The 23,178-nt window shown below is 43.9% G+C and overlaps 1 protein-coding gene and 1 long non-coding RNA gene across 7 annotated transcripts in view; one reads left to right on the forward strand and one right to left on the reverse strand.

Annotated features, from left to right (window-relative positions):
* Positions 1-8,862: 8,862 nt before the first annotated feature.
* Positions 8,863-22,390, reverse strand: SCML1 (Scm polycomb group protein like 1). Of its 6 annotated transcripts, none has more exons than XM_082718407.1 (8): positions 22,118-22,390; positions 18,154-18,302; positions 16,824-16,904; positions 16,267-16,341; positions 13,227-13,331; positions 12,287-12,827; positions 11,987-12,138; positions 8,863-10,537 (listed from the first exon to the last, which is right to left on the reverse strand). In XM_082718407.1, the coding sequence occupies exons 2-8, from the start codon at positions 18,181-18,183 to the stop codon at positions 10,403-10,405; spliced, it is 1,119 nt and encodes a 372-aa protein (XP_082574533.1). In that variant the 5' UTR covers positions 18,184-18,302; positions 22,118-22,390; the 3' UTR covers positions 8,863-10,402. The 6 variants fall into 6 exon arrangements, with proteins under 6 accessions (XP_082574533.1, XP_082574530.1, XP_082574532.1 ...); XM_082718404.1 differs by having other exon boundaries at positions 16,267-16,344; XM_082718406.1 differs by lacking the exon at positions 22,118-22,390 and adding an exon at positions 22,049-22,095 and having other exon boundaries at positions 16,267-16,344.
* Positions 22,391-22,485: 95 nt separating this feature from the next.
* Positions 22,486-23,178, forward strand: part of LOC309856805 — a 77,888-nt gene continuing 77,195 nt past the window's right edge. Inside the window, exon 1 of the long non-coding RNA XR_014307357.1 lies at positions 22,486-22,709. This is a non-coding gene — a long non-coding RNA (uncharacterized lncRNA). The remainder of the gene's footprint in view (positions 22,710-23,178) is intronic.

The raw sequence follows: 23,178 nt of genomic DNA on the forward strand, positions 1-23,178 counted from the left end.
TCTAGAATTTTCCCTGCCCTGGTCCTAGAATGAGACATTTCTCCAAGAAGCCCTGGTTCCTGTCATTAGAGAACAGTGTCAGAGACACTGTCGAGCGTGACAGCAGTATGGTTCCTTTAAAAAAAAAAAGTTTCTTTATCCTTTATGCATACTGACCTATTTAGGTTAAATGATCATTCGTATCTGCTTCAAGACAACATGGAAATGGGGGGTGTGGGTGCGTGTATGGACGCAACAAGATTGGCCGTGAGTTCGTAATGACTGAAGCTGGGTGATAGGTCCGAGCTTCCTTTCACAAGTCTGTTTTTGCAGGAACAAATGTACTATCACAGAGCTTTTTAAAAACATAGTCACCTGTGACCAACAGAATAACCAGCCCCTAAAAAGGAAGTAAGTCACTGAAGGTGTTATCAGTGGAGACGTTAAAGGGACTGGTTAGCTTCCTGTAAGAGACCAACCCTAGAGGCCCTCGTTGACAGCCCTGTCGGGACCCCTCTCACTCTTGAGACCTTTTTCTGTGTCTTCACTGAATAAACTTCAATCGCTTTACTCAAAAAATAAATAAATAGACTAATTAATTAATCTTACAAAAGAAAGGAACATTTGGCAAAGCCAGTGGAAACAGGTGTTTTATGGGAAATATGGACAGCAAGAACAACTTTGACCTTCTCTCTATTTTTTAAATTATTTTTTAAGACGTATTTATTTATTTATTTATTTGAGAGAGAGCCAGAACAAGTCAGAGGAGCAGGAGGCAGAGGGAGAGGAAGAAGCAGGCCCCCCGCTGTGCAGGGAGCCTGGTACGCGACTCGATCCCATGACCCTGAGATCATGACCTAAGCCAAAGGTAGATGCTTAACCGACTGAACCCCCCAGTGCCCGTACATTTTTATTTTTAAATTCCAATTGCAAAGCATGAAAAATGTAGCCTCTAAATTGTGGAGCAATTGACTCAAGAAAAAAACGGCATCAAGCCAGCATTTGGTTTGGAGATACAAGATATAAATTGTAGGGTATAGGACAGAAGCTCAGTGTTTACAGGCCATAGTTAGATCTTCAAATCCTAGTTACACACGCACACACACACTTCTACTTACACATGCGCACCCAAAACACTTTTTTTGTTGTTGTTAAAAAAAAAAACACCACTTTTTTTTAACGCGCTTGGTTTTTGTCTTAGACAAATCTTTCCGTATGTGCACACAAGGTCAGGACTTCAGTTCTCCTGCAAGCACTGTCTGCCTTTGCCACAAGAATCCCTGGGATTATTCATCCTTCATCACTATTCAAACACCTGTGAGATGTGTTATGGTCGGTGGGGGGGGAACTGCGTGGATTAGTCAGGTACAAACATCCATAAAAATGAGGGTTTCATTAAACTGGCAGATGTACTGGAAATGGATATGTTTTTCAGAAGAAAGTCTGCTTTTGTTTATTCAACCAACGTTTATGTATCTCTTACGCAGGCGATACTGAGCTAACCCCAGAGAACCCCAAATAAAGTGTCAGCCGTAGAAGTGCTCCTGGGGCAGAAATTTAACTGACATGACCTCTGGCAGCCAGCTCAGGGAATGACAGACGGGGGGACCCAGACGACCAGAGGGCTGTGGGAGGCGGGATGTGCGGGAGCTGGTGACCTCAAGGCTGGCGGATAGTGGCTGCCACCCCGTCAGGGGCCTGGCCGCGAGGGCAGGTGACATGCTGTCAAGGATGCAGGACTGCAGAGGGCTAGATTGGCAAAAAGGAGACGGGAAAAGATTTAGGTGTGACGAGTAGGAGATGGGCCTAGGGGCTAGCAGGTGCAGGCACCCTTACCTGCGGCGGATACTTTCCGACACCTAACGGGCGCTTGAAACTGCAGAGAAGACCCCCCACTACATGCACCATGATTTTCCTGTACATACATGTCCCTGATACCGTTTCATGCATGGATGAGGCACAGTAAGAGATGAACAATGATAACTAACGAGAAAATAGAACAATGACAGCAGAGTAGTGTAGTGACAGTTCTGTGAACGTGGTCTCGCTCTCGAATATCTTAGTGAACTGTACTGACCTTCTCCTTCCTGTGATGACGTGAGCTGGCCACGTGCTGAGATTAGGGCAGTGAAAGACGTAGGCGTCGTGACGCAGCATCAGACTACTCTGGATGTGATGATGCGTCAGGAGGATCATCTGCTTCCAGAGCTGGGCTGACCTCAGGGAACCAAAGTTCATGGATGAGGGGAGATGACTAGATAGGCCTAGTACTCAAGGAGAATGTTCAGGAAAGAAGCTGTACCTAGAAAGGTGGGGACGATTATTGTTTTCATTATTAGGGTTTCAGAACTGTCCCCTTAACCTCTAATTTTATGTCTCAGCCTGTAGCCTCTACTAACTTTGCTTTGTGTAATTCAGAGGGTACTTTGTACATTAGGATGGACTTGATTTTGTGAAAGTTCCATAGATTCCTGAATTCTCTTTCCAATCTGACATCTGTTCCTAACACTTCTTTCATTATATCAATACCTGCCCTTAATTTTGTTTACTTATGTCAAAGGCTAAAAGATACAGTGAAGTCTTTTTTTTTTTTCCTATTGGATTTCTAGTAAATCATCTGTATGGTCTATCAGATGTGGCTTTTTACTTGTTGATTCTGTGTCATTGGTTATCTGTTCCAGTCCACGGTCTCTCTCCCCTGTACTCAAATCTCTCACCATATAAGGACTCCTGATGCGTTGACTGCTTTTTGTGTGTAATTCTATGGTTCAGGGATCGATAGATTCACTGGGTCCTACTTTTGGTTCATCTGCAGATCCCTTTCTCTCTAGCCCTTTATTTTTAAAGTTGAAAACAAGTGACAAGGTAGGTAAAAGCATATAATTGTTTTTAGAATCCATCTTTGAATTTTTAAAAATATGGATGTTTAATCTGTTTTGACATGCCATTACACAGGTGAGGCATTTTTCTTACGGTTTTGCTGCTTCTGCCTCCCGCTACGTGGCAATGTGCTTCCTTTTATCTTCCACCAGTGATTTGAACATGCTATGGCCTGTGTTTTTGTAATTAAACAATCATTATAAAAGCAATATGCTGTAGCAAGATCAGAAAGTAAAGATAAGCAAAATGAAATGAAACAGACCCTGAATCCCACCTACCCAGAGACGCCCACTCTAAGCATGTTTCTATCTATCTTCCGAAATGTCTTCTAGATATGTAAACACATCTGTGTATAAACACACAATAGAATCTGCCGAGGATGTTAGGCTACATGTCTGCTTCCGTGACCTACTTGGATCGACATATAACACATGACTTCCCATGTGAATAAATCTCTACTTAATTTTGAAAATCCCCTTGTCCTGGACCCAGTCAGGCTTCTTACAGATATTTTCAAACTGCCCTTTGGATATGTTTGTACCAAATTTGCTTCTCGTCAGCATGAATAATTAATTCTGTTTTTCATCTTCACTGGTTTGATAAAAGGGGAGGAATAACACGCATCCTGTTTTCATTAGGGCTAGTTCCATCCCTAGGCAAGTTGCGCGTTTTCAGGTTTTCTTAGCATTTCTTCATCAGGATTTCATAGTGGGCGAAGGTGATTTTTTGGAACCCATTGGGAAGGGAAGCAGTGTTCAGCAAATGATGTGGGAACCACTGATTTACCATGAGGACAAAAGCTAAAGGTCCTTGATAAAATGCTCACCAGGTATATTTATGATGTCTTCAAAAGAGCCACAGATCTCCTAGAAGAGACATGGGTATGCTTCTAGCAGTTTACCCCTGCTCGCTGTCCCTGGCCTAAAAAGCCCACTGCCCTGCACCCCTCCCCACCACCCCACCCCGCCCCTCCCTCATCCTTCTGGGCTGGGCGACAGCGACCCTTCCTCCGGCAGGGGCTCATCCTCCACCCAGCAGGCAAACACCATCTGGTGTATCTCCTGCCTGCTTGAGCTTTGCCACATGTACGTTTCTAAGGGACCCAAGTCTCTGGAGCTTTCTCATGCTCTCTTCCCGCATAGGCGGGAAGGTGCCTCAGGTCAGGGATCTCGCCTCTTACCTTCACTCTTCCACGCCCAGGAGCCTGCCTCTCGTTTACCCCCCTTCTGGGGGTGCTTCCTCCCACCTCCACTTTTTAAAAGACTCATTAGAATTTGCCAGAAATTGCCAGGGCTCTTCCTGTTTTGGCTTCCACCTGCAGTGCTCGGCCTATGGGGTCTTCCGCACCCCCCTCCCCAAAGAGCGCCGCTCCTCTCCGCCTCCTTCCTGATCACGGTGCACTGGCTGTTTGGGAATGGATGGAAGTGAAGGGAAAAGCAAGGGTAGAGCGTGGTAGAGCCTCGAAGGCCCGTGCTCGGTGAGATCTGCCTCTGCCTCTGCCCTGGGTTGTAACGCGCGCCCAGAAGCCAGACATGCGCACGTGTCTGGGCCAGGGGATGAAGGATGTGTGGAAATGGAAGTCACAGGGATTTTCTTACAGACCTTAGAGTGAGTAGGAATACTTCCCAAACCCCAGCAGGTGCAAGCCTACCCATCTTTGTTTTCAGGGCCAGTGTGTGTTTTCCTCATTTTCATTTCCTTACAGATATTTAGTAGGAAGGCAAGCACGAGGGACTCAGGGCTGCTAGAGAAATGCCATGTTAAATTAGATAACTGCTTGGGAGTTTCAGTGTTTCACTCTCTTCAGAGACACACTGTTCTCCAGTAACTCACTCTTTCTCCCTGGGCTTCCAGTGCTTGGCACTAGGTATGTAAAACCAACCGGAAAATGATTTAAAGGCCAAATGAATTTAATAGTACTAACTACCTGGGGGAAAAGGCTTGGGGTGAATTTGGTGCCAAGAAAATTCAAGCCAAACTTGATTCTCCAGGGGGAGGAGTCAGTCCACAAACAGCGGGGCCGTACTTCCGGTCAAGGGCCCTTCAGGACGGACACTGCTGACGCACGAAACAAGCGAGTGAGGCTCACTGTCCTTAATGCAGAGCTCCTTCCAGTGGGGAAGACAGCCAGGGCACAAATAAATAAGATGTCAGCAAGGGCCTTGGTTACATTCCACCCTATTTTTGAGCCGCGGTACTGAGTCCCCCAGACCCAGGACACTGTGCACATTGACTTCTTAGGGACACTCTCTGCAGGAGGCACGGTATGGCCTGGCCCCACCCCATAGGCCTTCTTGCTCTAGAAGCTGGTCTGAAGACGCAGCCCCTGGGTGGCATGCGCTGGGCTTGCAGCAGAGGGGAATGAGAGAGACAGATGACCGAGAAGCCACCGGAGAGCTTCTGCTGGGCCTTGATGTGCCTTTGGGCCACTTGCATGTCAGCTAGAGCAAGGTTCAGGGCCAACAGGGGCACAGGCAGTAGGTTTTGCCTGTAAGACGGAACCGTAAGCCCATGCCGATAGAGGAAACGCAAGATCCTATTACAGGGAAAGGTGGAGGCAAGGACTAGGAACGATAATATAACCAACCCCACGTGTAAGGGCTACGGAGAAGTCAGGGGAGCCAGGTGTGTGAGTGGAATGCGGGGGGGGGGGGGATCCAGCAAGACCAAGACCAAGGAGGTCTTGAGTGTCTTAGGTTTTGCCATTAGGATCACGATATATGGTTGAGACTGCTGGCTATTTATCAAAGATCCAATTTTTGGTCTTCTTGGGCACAGACATTTCTGGTCACCATCAGTCTGCTGTGACCACATTGTCCTAAAGGAATAACTCTTTACACTTATCTAATATCCACTGGGTACCTGCCTTTCCCGGACTGACTCATACACGCCTTTTTACTGTTGGCTTCTCTTAGGCCAGATCTAAACAGGATCCATGCACGACATGTGGATGACATGTCTTTAAGACTGTGTTCATCTACGATCGTGGCCACTTCCTCTTTCTTTTCTTTGGTGGGTGCAAGGAAATTGTTAAATGACCTGCTAAATGTGACGGCTTCTGTCCGGCATCAGCTGATGCCTAAAGACAAAACAGACGCTCGTGGCAAGAGCTTCTGCTTATGCTGTTGGCTACACTTTCACATTTCAGAGTCCCGAGAATTGTAAATTTCCGGCAGATCTGATTAGGTTGCTCCATTTTCATTTGTGCTGTGGTTGTTACTGAGCTCAGACCAGGGCTGCCCTTTCTCGCTGGGCACTGGGCTCACGTGATCAGTCTTGAGTTCTCTGCTTCTTTGTTTTATCCTTTTCAAATAACCTGTTCAGCTTTTGAGAGCTAAAATTTTATGCCTTAACCCACTCACTTCTCCCCACCTCCTAATATCTATGGAATTAGTGACAGGGATGCCCATGGCATCTGATTGAATAGGCCACCTTCTTCTCTCCCATTTGGTCCATTAAATGACGGCCGGTCTTTTCGCCAAAGGAGGCTCAGATCTGATTACATAAGGCCCTTCACTGTGGAACTTCTACTCCTCCCTCCCAACAGTGGGCAGCTTCTCTGGGGCAACCCGCTGAAGGATGTAGACAAGTCCGGGTTTGAGAGGGCATATGCAACGTCCTACGTCTTCAGAACAGAAGTGGTTGGGTACAGAACCAGAAGCTCCTGCAGTCACTGGAGGGCAGGGGGCCAGGGCAATAGACGTGGCTCCCAGAGATCCAGGCGTGCAAGGGTTGCCAGGAAGCACCCCTGTGGTTTCAGTCTCCTGTGTGCCTGACATGGGGAGGTCTCCAGATGACATCTGGTGGCCACTGGCCAATTGCACATCTGCCTTCTGCTGTGCCAAAGGCCTGTCCTGAGTAGACACCAGAGGAAAACTGCTTCTGTTTACTCTCTGCCTTCTCCCTGGTGGGGGACTCTAACCCCCACTGCTGGCAAGGGGGCCTGGGAAATGCGGCCTCCAGGTCACAAAGGGGAGAACTCAGCAAGGCTGGGGCTGCGGGGCGTGTCAACACCAGCCAGCGCTCCAGAACACTGCATGTTGGTCAGTCCGTACATTCAAGGTGAAGGAGCTTCATTTCTCTCACCTTCTCTAAACATAAAAAAGGTGTAATATATTCTTCCCTCTCTCACTGGATTGACTGCTGTGCCTTAGGGAGTCTACAGACCCCAGCCCCTGACATCAGTGAACTTGAGCGCCACAGGCCCACCAAAGGCAAGTGCAACAGTGAGGCCAAAGGTGGGGTGGGGCTTCCTAGGACCATAGCCTGCCTTGCCTGCCCCTTGCCCCTGAGGGATTAGTTCTGCGAACAAACAAGCTTAGTTAAGTGCTTTGGTTCTTTAGCTGAAGCGCAGGACACAGTCACTGGAGTGTTAGGACACTGAGCACTCGCAGTCACCAGGAACTGGCTCACGTGCGCTATCATGAGCTTCCCGAGGCTCCTTTCCACCAACGCTGGGTCACCAACGTATGGTGGCAGCAGCTTGCGGCAAGGAGTAGGTCTCTTACTCCTTATGCCCCCACCCCCCGGGTTGCCAGAGCCCCTGGAGCCGAAGCAGGTGGTCCCGCGTGTCCGGAGTTGCCTCCAGAAGAGCAAGGAGAGTGGGGACGCTCGGGCTGAGGACTCTCCGTGGAGAGCTGCTTTCAAGGTTGAGTTTCATCAACCTTCAGGACAAAATGGGAAACGTCGGGGGGTCGAGGACGGAACCCCGTCTGCCATGCACTCTGAACGTAGGCCCCGGGCCGCACGTCCCCCGTGCCCGAGAGCCCTCCCTGGTTCGCTCCCTCGTTCCCTGGATCAGCCTCAGAGGACTGCGAAATACAAGCGAGTCCCAGCATCCCAGCGAACCAGCAGCCCCGGAAGTTCAAACGTACTTCACTCACTCAGCCGACTGTGAATGCGACCCCTTCGTGGCTCGGAAAGCGGGGCTTTTCCTCCCAACTACATCGTTCCTCGTCATGAGGTTCAGTTCTTTTCTAGTCGTATTACAGAAGGGCATGTCTTTTTCATGCCTACAGAGGGGGCCTGGGTTTGAGTCTGGGAAGTCCCACCCTGGACACACACTCCGGAGCCGCCGCAACGATCAGAAATCACGCAAAGACGAAAGCAAATGCTCCATGCGCCCAGAGGCTGCCACGGTCAGCTTGCAGAATTCCGCCCGCTGGTGTTGGAAGGATGGCCTGAGAGGCAGAACCAGAGGAACGATCATTTTAACTCACTGAGCCATCCAGGCGTCCCGGAAAGATCATTTTAAAAGCCCGGAGAGTTCCCGAGAGCCTAACGCGTTAGACGGTCCCTGGACTATAAGTTGACAAACCGGATGGCCGAGAGCAAGCGGGTCTGAATCACCCAAGTCCCAGACAAGCACAGTGACACCCCGTTCCCGCCACTAGAGCATCAGCCCTGGAGGCTCAGTGGGGACCATGTCAACCGGCAGACGTGCTGCTGCAGTGGGAGGAGTTCGTGGGCCTGAAGGCGTGGAGCAGAAGCTCCTGGCGTAGCCGAGGGGCAAGGGGTCAGGTGCCGAAGGCGACGCAGCACTCCCCCCCCCCCCCCCCGGTCCTGAGCCTCTCCTGTAAGCTGGGAGAGCTGAAGGCAGAAAGGCAGTGTGGCTCCTGGCCCCCGGTGACAGAAGAGCAGCCAGACCACCAGGCAGACGTAGGAGCTCGGGGACGGGGACAAGATATGCGGGGGCCCTGGCCTCTTCTAGTGCACTCGCATCCTCGGTACCACTGCGAGCGGCAAGTGCTGAGCACAGACACAGCTCGTGGATGGAACTTCGTGCTGCTCCCCTGGGGGCTCATTTAAGGTCCTACAGGAGATCAGCCCTTCGCTGCTAGCGACCTGCGTACCTGTAGAATGAGGGCAAGTGTTAACACTCAACTATCTGGACGTGCACGTAGACAACCACAAGCTTGGTATAGCGTTTCTTTATCAACTCTAATACATTTGTACATTAATGTCATGTAGTGAAAGCAAACCAAATCTGAGGCTTTAACATTATTGTGGTTTTAAAACTTTATTGTATTTTAAAATCTGAAAACTGTAAAACATAGTATTCATATAAACACCTGAGGACTGTTCAACTGGGCACAGCATCTTCACACAATTTGAGAGAAGATCAAGTTTAAAATAGAATCTTGTCTTACAAGAAACAACATAAATGAGTAACATAAATAAAAGCACCTTTTAACAAGATGCTTTTAAGTCACATATGCCCAGTAAAGAATTGCATTTGTTTATAAAGCACACTTGGTTTTTGAAAAGGAAGATGTATATTTTTGCCCCCGGTGAACATTTTATTGGCATTTATAACAAATGGTTAATACACTTAGCACCAATTCTCATAGCTTATAAATATTATATCAAATGTTATATAACATAAAAAGGTAATAAATAAGAAAACAATGAACAGGTTTCACTTGAACATTCTAATTTTCTAATTCTTAAAATAAAGTCCAAAATGACAAATCAGAGCTAATGTAGTTTTCAAAGTTTAGTAGGATAAATGGCTCAGAAAGCAAATGAACTAGAAACATTGCACAGGACAGAGAGCTTCCCTGTATGGAAACGCTGAAGAGTCAGCTGAGAGGTACTAGTGATGGCAGATGATGTGAATATTTTTAACAGAATAAAAACATCTCACTGGATATAGTTCATCTTTACCTCTGTGAAGTGCAAGGTGCTATCCTTAAATTCAAAAAGAAGACTTACTTGTGTGTATACTTCAGATATAGAATAAAATATAAATATGAAACAGTATCATTATGAACACAGACAATAAAATTTTATCTTTCAAAAATTTGGACATAGGCATCTTTATAGAGAGATGGGAACAATGAGTGCCTAGTGAAATGTCCAAGCTTAGGTAAAATATGTTAAGTTGTAAACTAAGTATCTCTTGCATAAAATGACCGTTCTAACAATTTATCTAAAAATTGGTAAAAATACTTTAAGAAAGCTTGTAAGGTTGCCTTTTTTTCTTTAAATAGAAACAAATACAACATATATAGAAATAATAATAGAAAGGAAAATACTTTATATGGCTTTCCCTTTTGGGAAGCTGGTAGAATATGAATAGAAGCTTGCAGTAACAAACATAAAAGATTTTAGAAAGATGCTATCTATAGTTGAATCTTTAAGTTTTCTTCTAAGGAAAATCCATGGATTTATTAGAGAACTTTTCAGGCCCTGATATTTTCTCTTTGGGATTCAGCTGTTTTGGTTCCTTAGATAAAGATGAACAGAAATTAGAGGTGTTTCTGTTTCCTGTGTGAAGTACAATTGTAAACTATGCAATAAAAATAGTAAAAAGATATAACGAAAAAACTCCCAATCTAAGAAACTTCCAACACTCACATGTTAAATGGCTTCTGAAAGAGTAGACCAAACTATAGTGGAGTTCTGAAATTCTGGACAGAACATAGTTTTAGAAGAACCTTCTACACAACAAAAACTTCTAAGGGCATAAAAATGATTTTACACCAAGATGGCACTGGTCTCCCCTGAATGAAGATAGAGCTAAACTGACACAAACATGTTTTCAGTTGAATAAGAATTTTTCTTCTTTAAGCTTATCAATGTAGTGGCACAACTTCACGGCTGTCCCCAGCTTCAGCCCCATGTACTTAATCATCATGTCACTCTTAAGCAGTAGCAGAGCCTTTCCGTCAATGTCCTACAGACAGAAGGAGAAGACAGTGATTAGTTGATAGGTTCATATTTTATCAGAATGGTCCTTTCTTCATATTATATGAACATGTGATACCAATAATAGAGCAGCTCCTTCCAGATGTATATTCTCTGAGTATACACCTGCTTGAAGGAAACTATTAAAAATATAATTTGTACAATGAAGCATGGTTTGATCATTTATAAATTTACCTTGAATGTTAGGAAGAAAATTTAACCTAATATCTTTTTAAAAATGTATATATTTATTTGAGAGAGAGAGGGTAAGCACAAAGTAAGGGGGGGCAGAGGGAGAGCAAGAAGGGGAGCCAGACACAAGGCTTGATCCCAGGACCCTGGGATCTTGACCTGAGCCGAAGGAAGACACTTAACCAACTGAGCCACCCAGGCACCCCTAACCTAAAATCTTAAAAATGTCCTAAGCATCAAACTACCTACCTTTAAATATTGTGTTGAATAAAATACTGCATATCTATGACAGATTAAAAACTGTGAATGGTAGAAATGGATTTCAGATGGCCATTAGTTATCTTAGAACAGCCTGGAATAAGAGGGTGTTAGCATCCATATGAACTGTACATGTGCTATAGAGTGCTATCTTGATGTTGAAAGCTAATCAGTTAGCTGTCTGCAGTTGATTAGATGCTTAAAAACTATTTTCTTGCCATATCAAAGAGGGTATGGCTACTAATTTTATTCATCAGGAAACACTACAAAAATATGATTTCATAGTCACAAGGCATCCTCCTCAAGTTCTTTACTAATAGTCTGACTGATGTTGCTAAAACATATTACTTCGTTTTTACAAGTTCTGGTCTAAAAATAAAACTGTACTGTCTGAATAGACCTGAAACCCCTTACAGTGCTGCCTTTGTCAGGCACTTTCTGTACTTTTCCTACTAAGTACAATAAAAATTAGAACTTATAAAAAATGTAACCCATGATGTTACTTTGTAAATGGCATGAGGCTATCAGCACCTCAAACCATCAACAACCATATAAGGTTAACAGAATTGAGCCAAACGGGATCAGTTGCTGGCTTCATTGGGCATCATAACAAAGAGGACACCCTGTCACACTGTTCCTATTTAAATCCAGCCTCTACCATTTAAGGAGCTAGCTTTGGGCCAAGTAACCTTTCTCACACATGGAAAATCGGTTGCTAGCGTTCCTCTACCATCCACACTAATCGGTACCCAACTGAAGGGCCTGCACAGAGGTCATTCAAAAGCATTATGGCACGGGCACCTGGCTGGCTCAGTCCTACAGCATGCGACTCTTGACCTTGGGGTTGTGAGTTCAAGCCTCCCACTGGGTGTAGAGCTTACTGAAAGAAAGAAAGAAAGAAAGAAAGAAAGAAAGAAAGAAAGAAAGCAAGCAAGCAAGCAAGCAAGCAAGCATTATGGCAGGAAAACCAAATCAAAATATACATTACATGTTGCCTGAAAAGGTCAGCGATAGGGGTGAGTGTCTGAGGATCTGTTTGTTTCAGAAACTGGATCACTTCCTCCACAGACCAGGTTGAAGGGTCATCCGAGAAGCTTTGTTTTAGGATACCTGGCTCAGTTCCAATTGGTGAACTTGTAGCTTCAATGGGAGAAAAAGACAAATCAAAATTGACCTGATCATTATCCCAAAAGAAGAGATGTTAGGTAGGGAGAAATGCCCTTGCATCAAGGACGTTGAGGATTATAGATCAAATAGTGCTACTTGTCATGTGTCATTTCACACTCACCAAAGTTGGGCGGGATACAAAGAGATGAGGCAGTATGGCCGAGGCACTTATTTTCCATTAGAGCTGGGTAAGTCATCATCTCAGGGTTATGCGTCGGACTGGGCTCACCTTGACCCAGAATGGATCCGGGTGCTACTGTACAAGCTCGAGTAGGTGAGAACATGTGGCTGGTATTGGGCCCTGGGCTGGGATAGTAGGGCACAATGGTAGAGGAGCCCTGATTCGGATCATCAGGTGTGAAATATGGCTGGTATGAGTGTGATGAATACACGGAGGGAAGTGTTGGACTCTGGCTCAGATTCGGCTCCTGCTCCTGGAGGTATGACTCTGGATCCCGTTCTGGGGACCCCACCTCTGAATGGTAGGGTGATTCTATAGGATTGCTCGGGGAATCATTTGGGGGCCTTTCCACCGGCATAGTTGGGCTATAACTTTCAGGGTAAGAGAATGAAGAAGGAGGTTCCTTCTTCCTCATTTTCTGCAATCTGATCTTTCTGGAAAGCAGGTAATTATAATTTTTATAAGCATATCCAAGTGGCTTCTGAAATGACACAAACCCAGCATAAACTAACTGTCAGTGAGTAAAAAAGGAAATAAATTAAGTAGTAAATATAAATTTTTTTCAGGAAATACTGCTTTACATTACTAAATATATATGCTCTATTTTGATTATATGATTTTTGTTCCTCTTCAACCCTACATTTTAACTGAATTTTATACATTGTGCTTATAAACATAAAACTATTCATTGTGATACACTTTTCAAACCTAAACTTAAGCATTTTCCCAACAAGTTTCAGTCTCCCATCTGCTGCTACAGCAAGAATCATTTGGCCTTGCTAATCTCATAGTTAATAGTTCTCTCTCATTTCTAACTCAATGGCATCTTTAGAAGCAAGAGGTCTATTGCAGTTGTGCAAATATTTTTGTTAATACTCACGCGATTCTGCCACAGTGATTTCACACGAAAGCGGTGGATTTTCGAAACTTTTCCATGAATGACATCAAATTTCTTATCCAGGTTTTGAATAGCATCATAGATGACCTATTATAATATAAGCTATTAATAATTTCTATTCTAAAAGTAACATAAGAATACCAATAAGCCAAATTTTGACTGCTACAAACAAAGAACAGTTCTCAAGCTGTCAGAACCAGATGCCTGGTTTTGGTGACACAGAGCGGAGCTGATGGAGATAAGGAGCCCAACCTCCTACTCAACAACTCCAGGCCATGCGGGCATTTTAAAAAGCTTTAATACTGGAAAGTAAATGTACCACCATTCTTATAAGCCACCATATTTATGATGGAGTCGTTTTATATCAAGGAAGGGGCTATTTTAGGAAAGAAAGCTTCAAATCTGCTAAAAAGGCCAAAGAGCCTCTTTCCATATAACCATGGTGAGAACTCAGAGGCAGTGGGCATTCTGTGCTGGAAAGAACAGTGAGCCAAATAGAACAGACGTGACTTTTGGCTTCAAAGTATTTCAAAGGTAATCAACAATTAACCTTATAAATCAACAATTAACCTTATAAAATCTTCCAGTATATGTTCCCTATTGGCCAACCAGGTATGTGGCTAAAAAAACCTGAGAATTTTTCAAATACACAGAAATTTTATTCAGGCCAAAAATACACTTAAGCAGGAGGCCAGGACCATTTCCTTATTCATTCCCTCAAACATTTATTGAGGGCCTACTTACTACCTCTTGGAACTGCTTTGCCAGGTGCTGGGACTGTGGACAGAAAGGAAAACAGGAAAACAACGAGAGCCTGCCCTAAGGAACAGCCAGGTGAGTCGGGGAGAGAGGATTTCAATAAAGTGATGGGCAGCCTAAAGCAGTGGTTTTCAAAGTGTGGTCTTGGACCAGTAGCATCCATGTCTCCTACTGGCTTGTCGGAAATGCCCCATCACCCACACCACACCTGCTAAATCGGGAACTCTGAGAGCAGGGGCAGCGATCTGCTTTCACAAGCCCTCCAGGTGGTTCTGGTGCATGATCAAGTGACCCAATGACCGACAGCACTGAGGTGAACCGTGCAGGCTTTAGGGGAACATGCCTGGGTGCAAGGACTAGCGTTCTGCAGCTTATCAGCTGTGTGACCTTGGGCGAGTCACTTAACTTCTCTGTGCCTTAATTTCCTCATGTATAGAATCCAGATGAGAATCTCAGAGTTCTCTCAAGGACAAAGTGAGGCGCTGTGGTGTGTTAGTACTCCCATCCTAACAACAATACTACATGACAACGCGCCCAGTAGTGCTCAACCATCCATCAATAGTCATATTATTGCTGTGACTCTGATGGCTACGACACAGGTAAGAATGGGAGGCCACGTGTGCACAGAACAGGAAGACCTAACCCAGGCTACCGGTCGTGGCAGTGTTGTCAGAGGAGATGTCCCCATTGAGGACTAAAAGACGAGACGGTGTTCACCAGGAAAGATGCACGGAAGGGCAGAGAGGGCAGAAGGAACAGTAGATTCAAAATACCCAGAGAGAACACAGAAGTCAGATGTGTAGACAGTGAACATAAATGACGTTCAAAGAGCCGGCTGTCCTAAGGGAAGGAGAGAGAAGGCGTGACAGAAAGAGGGACCGGAGGCCCCACGCGGAGGTGAAGCTGTTGGAGGGATGCGGAGAGTGATGGAGACAGAAGCGGAAGGGCCAGCAGGGGGCCACTGACCAAGGGAAGCGTCCCGGCACAGGGAAAGAGGCTCAGAGGCAGAAAACAGGACCGCCTTCACCATATAGAGGGAGATGCCTGAAGGACAGATCCCAGCCTAGTGGCTGCCTGTGGGGAGAGGAATTGCGACTCAGAGGGATTTGAGCCTCACGCTCCACCCCACCTTGGCCTCCCTGAAATAAGCAGCAAGGGCAGGGCCCTCCGGAGCTTGCGGGGGACGGAGAGGGAGCTGACCAGAGTGCTGGCGAAGGGCCACGGGACAGTGGAGGGATCCTGGCAGGCGCCCCCTCTGCTTCCCAGCCTGCACAGGGCTGGAATCTTCCTGAAGAGGACACTGGGCAAGGACAGAAGAAGAAAAGATGGAAGTGTACGGCGACCGGTCTCGGCCGGCAAGGGAAGGGGTTGAAGAAAGGAGAGAGCTCGCACGCCGGGAGAAACGGGGAGGATCCCCGATGGTCCGTTTCGGGGCTGGGATGGGACACTGGGCACTTCTCCTCCTCCACGTTCTAGCTCACCACATCTGGCACCATCGCTCAGAAAGAAGGCCCTGGCAGAGCAGTGGCAGCCCGGGGGTCGTGGGTGCTTACATGAGGCAGGCCGGGAATGGCCCCCCTGGAAATCCGACCCCCCCCCCACCGCCCACCCTCCATACCTCCTTCCCCAAAGACCTGCTATGTTCCTTTGAAGCAGTCCACTTCTGCTCTCAGTAACAGTGATAAAGACTCACCTAAACGTGCTTTACTTAGGTGGGGTAGCTCATCTTAATCCAACAAACTTTGCATGTTAACAACTACTTTTTAAAAAATAAACTTCCATTACCTCTAGAGGATGCAGCTCACAAAATCCTTGATAATTACCCCCATCAATCTCTACCAGCATGCTAACTTTTACAAAATCCCCTCAAAACTACGTAAGATATACTCTTTAAAAAACAACAGTATGCTGCCATTTTTTCAATTGAGAAATCTTAACAATGTATTTAGACACATACTAATTTTTTTCTATATCAATTTCTTTCAAAGATTTTGTAAGGAAAATTAATCAGTATCAAATAACATAACACACATTTCTTCAGTTAATGGCTTTTAAAACAAAGCTATAAAACGTACATATTGGTATTTCAAAATTTTCACCTGGAGGTGCTATTCTAACTAGAAATTATTAAAAATTATTACAATGAAGGGATAATGTTAGGTAATTTAGCAAAATTTCAATTAATTGTATACTTTTACATGAGATAAAGGGAATTTTAACTTAGTATTTCAGTAAACTACATTTGAGAAACAGAATTTTGTACCTGACAATGGTTGAGGACATCCATAATAGTTTTTTGTTGTTCTTCATTGTAGGATGTGTCAGACATCACGGTTTCCTGCTAATATTTTAAAAGTTAAGTAGTTAATGCTTTACTTTTATAAGAGCTAAATTCAACACCAGGAGGAAAGAAACACTTTACATTTATTTATTTAAATTGTTTTTATTTGTCACCAACTTTTCAAAAGGATCCAGAAGTCTTAATCTCAAGCAGAAACAAAATAAAGCTCACATTAATACGAAAATGAAAATGGCAACTGCTAATTGAGAGAGGAAATAAGAATTGATTATATCAGAAGGACCTAGGTTTCAAATTTTGTACTAAAAATGAGTATAAGCTGCTCTGAACTTCCTACTACCTAAGGAAAAGGGAAGTAAAATGGTTATATGGTTACTGTCTAGTGAAGGGAAGCAAACAAGTTCAGAAGAGACCTGGGTTTGAGTTTAGAGGAACTCCACAGTATATGAAGAATTTAAACCTTTTTCTTTAAAATGGTTAAGTGTTAATATATCTGGCAAGTGGCAATTAACATTACTTACATTATTGACATATGCAGTATTTGGTTCATATGCATAAAGAACAGTGTTATCATCATCATAAGCAGGTATTCGTGTTCTTATCTAAGGAAGATGTATTAACAAATTAAAAGGAAAGATGAAAGATAGAACTGAAAGAAAAACTGAGGACTTCAATTTCACTTTTAAGATGCTCCAAAAGCTATTGGTGAATATCAAAGGACCTTTGTCCACTGTAAATACTATGACTACATGAAAAGATGTACTTGCAAAACTGTTTTCTTATTATCTGAACTTAAGGGATCTCTGAAGATATCATTTACATTTAAGATACCATTTTCTATTGAGCTTAGCCTATTGTGTAACTCAGGGTTGAAAGACTAGTCTAGGAACCTGGCAAGAGAACTGCTGCAAACCTAAGTATTTTTAACCATGAACAAGGAAGCAGGGTACATGGCTTTTGATTTTTAAATAATCCAACAGTGCCACTCTGTGGACAGAAGAAGAAACACTTAAGCATCTACTTTTCTTGATAAATTAATCACCTTAAAACTTTTTTAATAGGACAGTTTATAAATAAATAAATATAAAAAAAATAAGCATTAGATTTCATTTAAATACAGTGTTCTAAGAATTAATTATAAACTATAGGAATAATGTTAAAATAAAGACAGAAGCTATGTAGTCTTTGTTTCAAAAAGGATAACCAAAACAATATGGAAAGGGCTATAGATTAGTTCTATTACCATGTATATTGGTATATGACAACACTATACAAGTTGGTAAATGCCAACATGTATAGTGCCTTGTGCTTTTCAAACTTCTTTCACATACTTATGTCAGAAAGCAATTCTCAGTAGGCAGTTAACATTATGTCCAAAAATGAAAAGGTACTGGGGCTGACAGAAGTTCAGAGAATTGCCCACAGCACTTAGGTGGCATTAATACCCACATCCTTATTTAAGTAAAGAAATGCTTTTTCTGGTAAGCCAAATTATATATAGTTTAATAATCTGTATTTTTACTCACCTTCAGGAATCAAGAAACAGCAGAATGTGACAGAATTATACAACAGCACAATCAAACACAAACAAACAAACAGCACTGTTTGGCAAGATTTTCATAGAGTTACTTAAATTAACCCTATGAGCTAGCAGAGCAGCTCCTGACTATTTACCTGATAGAAATGCTAGTTCACAAAAAACTTGTACATGAATGTTTGTCACAGCTTTATAGACCACTGTCAAAGCTCATGAAGTTATTTCTGAATTCCACTCAATGAAATTAAATTCCATTTAGAAAAGAAATAGAGCACAGTGAAAAGAACAAAGACAGATTTATTTGAAATACAAACCACATCAGCTTCACTGGAGCCGCTAGACATCTTTTTTGAGCAACAGCAGCATTCCACCTCCTCGGAGTGGGCCCTACTTGTATTTAAACTTGCTGGTGGGTTTATTTGTGAAATTGCCTGGTCACCCAGGGCTGGTAAACCACCTACTCCTAAAAAGCAAGACATAAAAAAGTTACTTCGCACATTACCATCATCAACTTAATAGGGATATGTTCTCCAAATGCCAACTCAAACTGAACTGGAGTCTTGGCTGAATTTTAGAGTAACTCTTCCAGGAGTGACTTAGAATAAACCTTTAAAAACTGAAGAGCTATGTTGTCACACCTAGATATAAGGATCAAGATCACGCATAAATTCTAAATTGTGAAGTAAATACTTTACAACTGAAAGGCTACAGAGTAAATGCTGGAAAAAATGGACAAGAGAGCACAATTCCTAACTGCTTTTCGCAAGGCACTGAGGGGCACTCGGGTGGCTCACTCAGTTGAGTGTTGGACCCTTGGTTTCAGTTCAGGTCATGATCTCAGAGTTGTGAGACTTGAGTCCCGTATCTGCTTGGGCTTCTAGTGCGTTGCCCCTCCCCCCGCTAGTGCTGTCTGTCTCTCTCCCTCAGATAACTAAATCTTTAAAATTAAAAAAAAATTCTTTCTCCCCCCCACATTTAAGCTCTCTCTCTCTCAAAAAAACAAAAACAAAAACAAAAAAAACAAAACCCAAAACCTCCAATTTCAGGTATAACTTCAATCTTTGTTTCTTAAATCATTTGTTTTATTCTGATTATAAGATTAATAATAAATAATGAAACTGTTGTGTTTTCATACAAAGGAAGCCTACAGAGCAATGAGAACGAACCAACTTTTGCTACACATGAGGAGAATCTCACAACCATAAACATGCGTAAAAGTCAGACACAAAAGAGAACATACTATATGATTCCATTGATCTAAAGCTCAAAAACAGGCAAAAATAATCAATGGTGGGATAAGTCTTCCCAAACCAATACCTTTAGATATACTGTAGTCACTCTAACAAGTTTCTCGTTTTCTATCTTGCAGATGGGCCATGGTCTACGTAAGCAGTCCCCAGTTAACAGATATCTGACAAAGAACACTGTGGAGCAGTCTCACACCTCTACCTGAACTCTCAAGGAGTAAGAATATTGAATTCAAATTTCCCAACTCTGATACTATTTCCTATAATCTCATTGTATTTCTAACAATTTTGTTTGATATTTTATACGTGTAATTTTTCATTACATATATTTTACTATAGAAAATTTAGAATATACCACAAGGTACAGATAGTAATACCAAACAGATTTTATAGCCGACCCTGTGCCAGGCAAGGTTCTAAGCACTTGTTAACTCATTAGTATTCCTGACAACCTTGTGGGGCAGGCTCTGTTATTTTATCCCCATTTTTCTTAAGAGAAAATGGAGGCTAAGCAAGTTTAAATAATTTATCCAGGTCTCATAGCTAGTAACTGGTACAGTTTGGCTCCAGAATCAATAGGCTTTACTTACTCATTATTAAAACCACCTGGAATCCCTTCTCTAACATTATCAAAATAAAACCCGAACTCCTACAACAGCCTCCATGGTCCTTACACAGTCAGAAGTCTCCACACCCTCAAGTGAGATCACCTTTTACCACTTGTCCCCTTGTTCTTAGCCTAAAATATTTACTTTCTGGCCTTTTATAGACAAAGTTTGCCACCACCATTATAGACTCTTAAAATCAGACAATTCTCTACTGGATAATTACACTGCAGCCCAAACTTGGCTGTAGACACAGATGCAGCAGTCATTGAATCCACAACTAGACTCCAGACATTTCTACCTCTGTGGCACATTTATAAATCACCAATGTTGCACTCTTTGAACCTCTCACTCCTGTCATGACCTCTACCCACAATACCCTGCTGGTTCTCCACCTAGGAAAACCTATTCAACTTCAAAGCTCAACTCAAGGTCCATCTCCACAAAGCAAAGGTGCTAAGTCATCCCATCCAAAAGTGACACTGCTTTCCCCAAAGTACCAGAACACTCACACAGTAATGCTTTTGAGGTCATCGTTACCGAAAAGGAAACATCAAACAGCCTAAAGACCTTAGGTTTGGGGCCAGAATACCTCAGTTTTAGATCCCAGCTCCTCCACTTATCAGTTACGTGACTTCCCTGTGCTTTTTTTTTTTTTTTTTAAATCTGTAAAATGGCGATAATAGTACAGACCTCACACGGAGTTATGAGGATTAAATGAATTAATACACGTCAAGCGCTCACCATCACGACCGGCATAGCAAAGGCACCCACTGTTGCAACTGTTATTTCATTATTTAGGTATTCATAACCTCCTCCCAACAGAACTATCTGTCATGGAGCACACGGACAATAAATACTCAGGGTCAAAACATGTAATTTTCATTCACATTGCACCTGTATACTGCAGATATACAACAATTTCTAGTAAACAAATTTTAAACACCAGGACATAATGCAAAGTACTGGACTTTAAAAATACTTTAATCCATATCCAAATTGCAAATTTTGCTATTTTGCTTCAAGCAGGTATTTAACCTCTCTGTTCCTCAATTTCTAAACTCGTGAAGTTGGAATAATTTCTACTTCACAGAGCTGTTTAAGACCAAATCATACAGTTAAGCACTGAGTATCATGTCTGGTTCACAGCAAGCACAGCATCAATTTCAGTTCCTTTCCCTTCTTTTCATAAAAAAGTTTCTGCAACAATTTCTTAGAGCCCAATCATGACTGGATTATGCAAAACTAATTAAAATAACTCATTAAACTCAAAATCCCGCAAAATGAGTTTACTTAAAATGAAGCTCGTTTGTATTTTACCACAGAAAACCTAAACTCTTGATAACGTAAGAACAAGAAGCCATCTGATTTTTAAAAAGGCTTTTTAAAAGGCATTTTTAAAGGCATCTCAAAGGCTTTTTAAAAGGCATTTTTAAAGGCATCTCAAAGGCTTTTTAAAAGGCATTTTTAAAAAGGCATTTCAAAGGCATTTTTCAAAAAAGTCATTTGAAGATTCAGCTTCCGAAGTTCCAAAGCATTCACTTAACTCATCAACTGACTGAAAATGTTAAGGCTTTAAAAACAGCGTTTCACCCGACAACTACTCTACTGTCCGTATGGAACTTAAGCGACCACAAAGTTGCCCGATGGAAGATAATGCCGCCCAAACTGTATCCCATCACCCAGCACTGAATCGGGACCATGCCCTGTTTTATGGAACGCCATGAAGAAAAACTGCTTGTAAAATCACTGTTTGTAAATATTAACGTAGTTTAAAACTCTAGAGCAGTCCTAATTTGGGGAGAGCGAGAGGAGGGAACGAAGCGATCACTAACGAAGTTATCAAACAATCATGCCTTTACTTTCTTTTGCCTCGGCGTTTATATATATATTCTATATACAATAAACCAGGAAGACTGCACGGTCATTGATCAAACGAGGTTACCAACAAAGCCTCAAAATCAACGTTTCAATCTCAAAAAAATGTTCCAACGAATCAACTCGCTAGTTCATCAGTTCTTTAAACTCAAAATTCTATATAAAGTCTCAAAGTCTTGGTAGTTCCTCGCTCCGCGCCCCGCGGCCCCGCCCAACACACCTTCGCTGAGGCAGCGAACCGACGGAAAACGAACTACTTCTCTCAGAAAGTCAGCACAAAGTACTCAAAAAGCCGCCAAATCTCAAAAGCACATAACCGTGGCTCTCCGGGACAGGAGGTGGCAACCACCCCGAACCACCCCCTCACCGCGATCCCGAAAATCAAGTTCTTTTCCTTCCCTCAGGACAAATCCTGTCCGGCCCCGCCCCCCACCCCCCGCTCCGCCCCGGAGCTTCCCAACCGTCAAACCAAACCGTACCTCAGCGGTTTTTCGCGCACAACGAGGGGCAAGAAAGTTCAAGGGAGGAAAAAGTGCCACTACACAGACCTGTTCTGTCATCAGCACCTGCCACACTGCCCGCCGAAGGGCCCGAGGCCCGATTAATGTCAGCCAGCTTTCCGGAGAATCAACGGCCTAAGACCGTTAACTTCCACAGCTTCACCAACCGTCCTCCCACCGGAAGTCGCGCTCGACCATATGAGGCGCTTGCCTCGAGGACCCCGGAAGCTCCGGAATACGCGCGCATCCGGGAGCACGCGGCACGCTTCGTGCTATTCACACGGCTCTTAACCAATCCGGCAAGCGCCTGCGCAAAGTTGGGGGTTGGGGGGAAAAAGGAACGTTGCTAGGGAGACAGCCGAGGGGCGGGGCTTCGCTTCCCATTGCGCGTCCAGCAGTGCCCGCCCCTGAACGTCTGTAGCTGGGCGTGCCAGTTCAGATTTCCGCCCGCAAAAGCTGGTGGGATTGGGACCCAGCACTAGAGCAGAGGCGCGAGCCTCCGACGCTGAGAGGTGTTTCTGCGGCTGCGCAGGGGTGCTGGCGCGCACGCGCGGGCTTTTCCTTCCAGCGCTGGAGAAGCTTCGTGGAGAAGGCTCTGCGGTGTGAGGCTGCCGGTTGCCTGGCCTGCCCACTGTCATTGGTTGGTTTTCGAAAATTTTGTTTTTTTAAATGTAATTCTGTTTCTCTCCTTACCATCACAGACGTCGACTTTGGCTCTGTCTTAGGTGTGCTTGTCTCGAAGGAGACGGGCTGGGACTTTAGTTGTGGAGGCTTGGTACAAACGGGGGAAAGTTATTTTAAAAAGTTGTTACCTCGTGGAAAGGTAACGTAGACCCTGGAGCCAGATTTACAGGAGTTCACCCCAGCCCCAACATTTTGTCTTTCCATGGCTTTGGGAGAGTCAGGTAACGGCTCTGAGCTTGCGTTTCCCCGTCTGTAAAATGGGCACAATGTGGGGAGTACATGAGTTTGAGTAAGCAAAGCACTTAGAACACTACCCAGGACAATAAATTTGCTATATAATAAAAGGCACATGAGATTTATTTAGTGGCGTATTGTAATATGTATATCGAGGCTGCCTATCTTCGGAACAAGGCACAGTCTTGAGT

This window comes from Mustela nivalis (genome assembly GCF_964662115.1).
Source record: "Mustela nivalis genome assembly, chromosome: X".
NCBI classification, from domain to species: Eukaryota; Metazoa; Chordata; class Mammalia; order Carnivora; family Mustelidae; genus Mustela; species Mustela nivalis.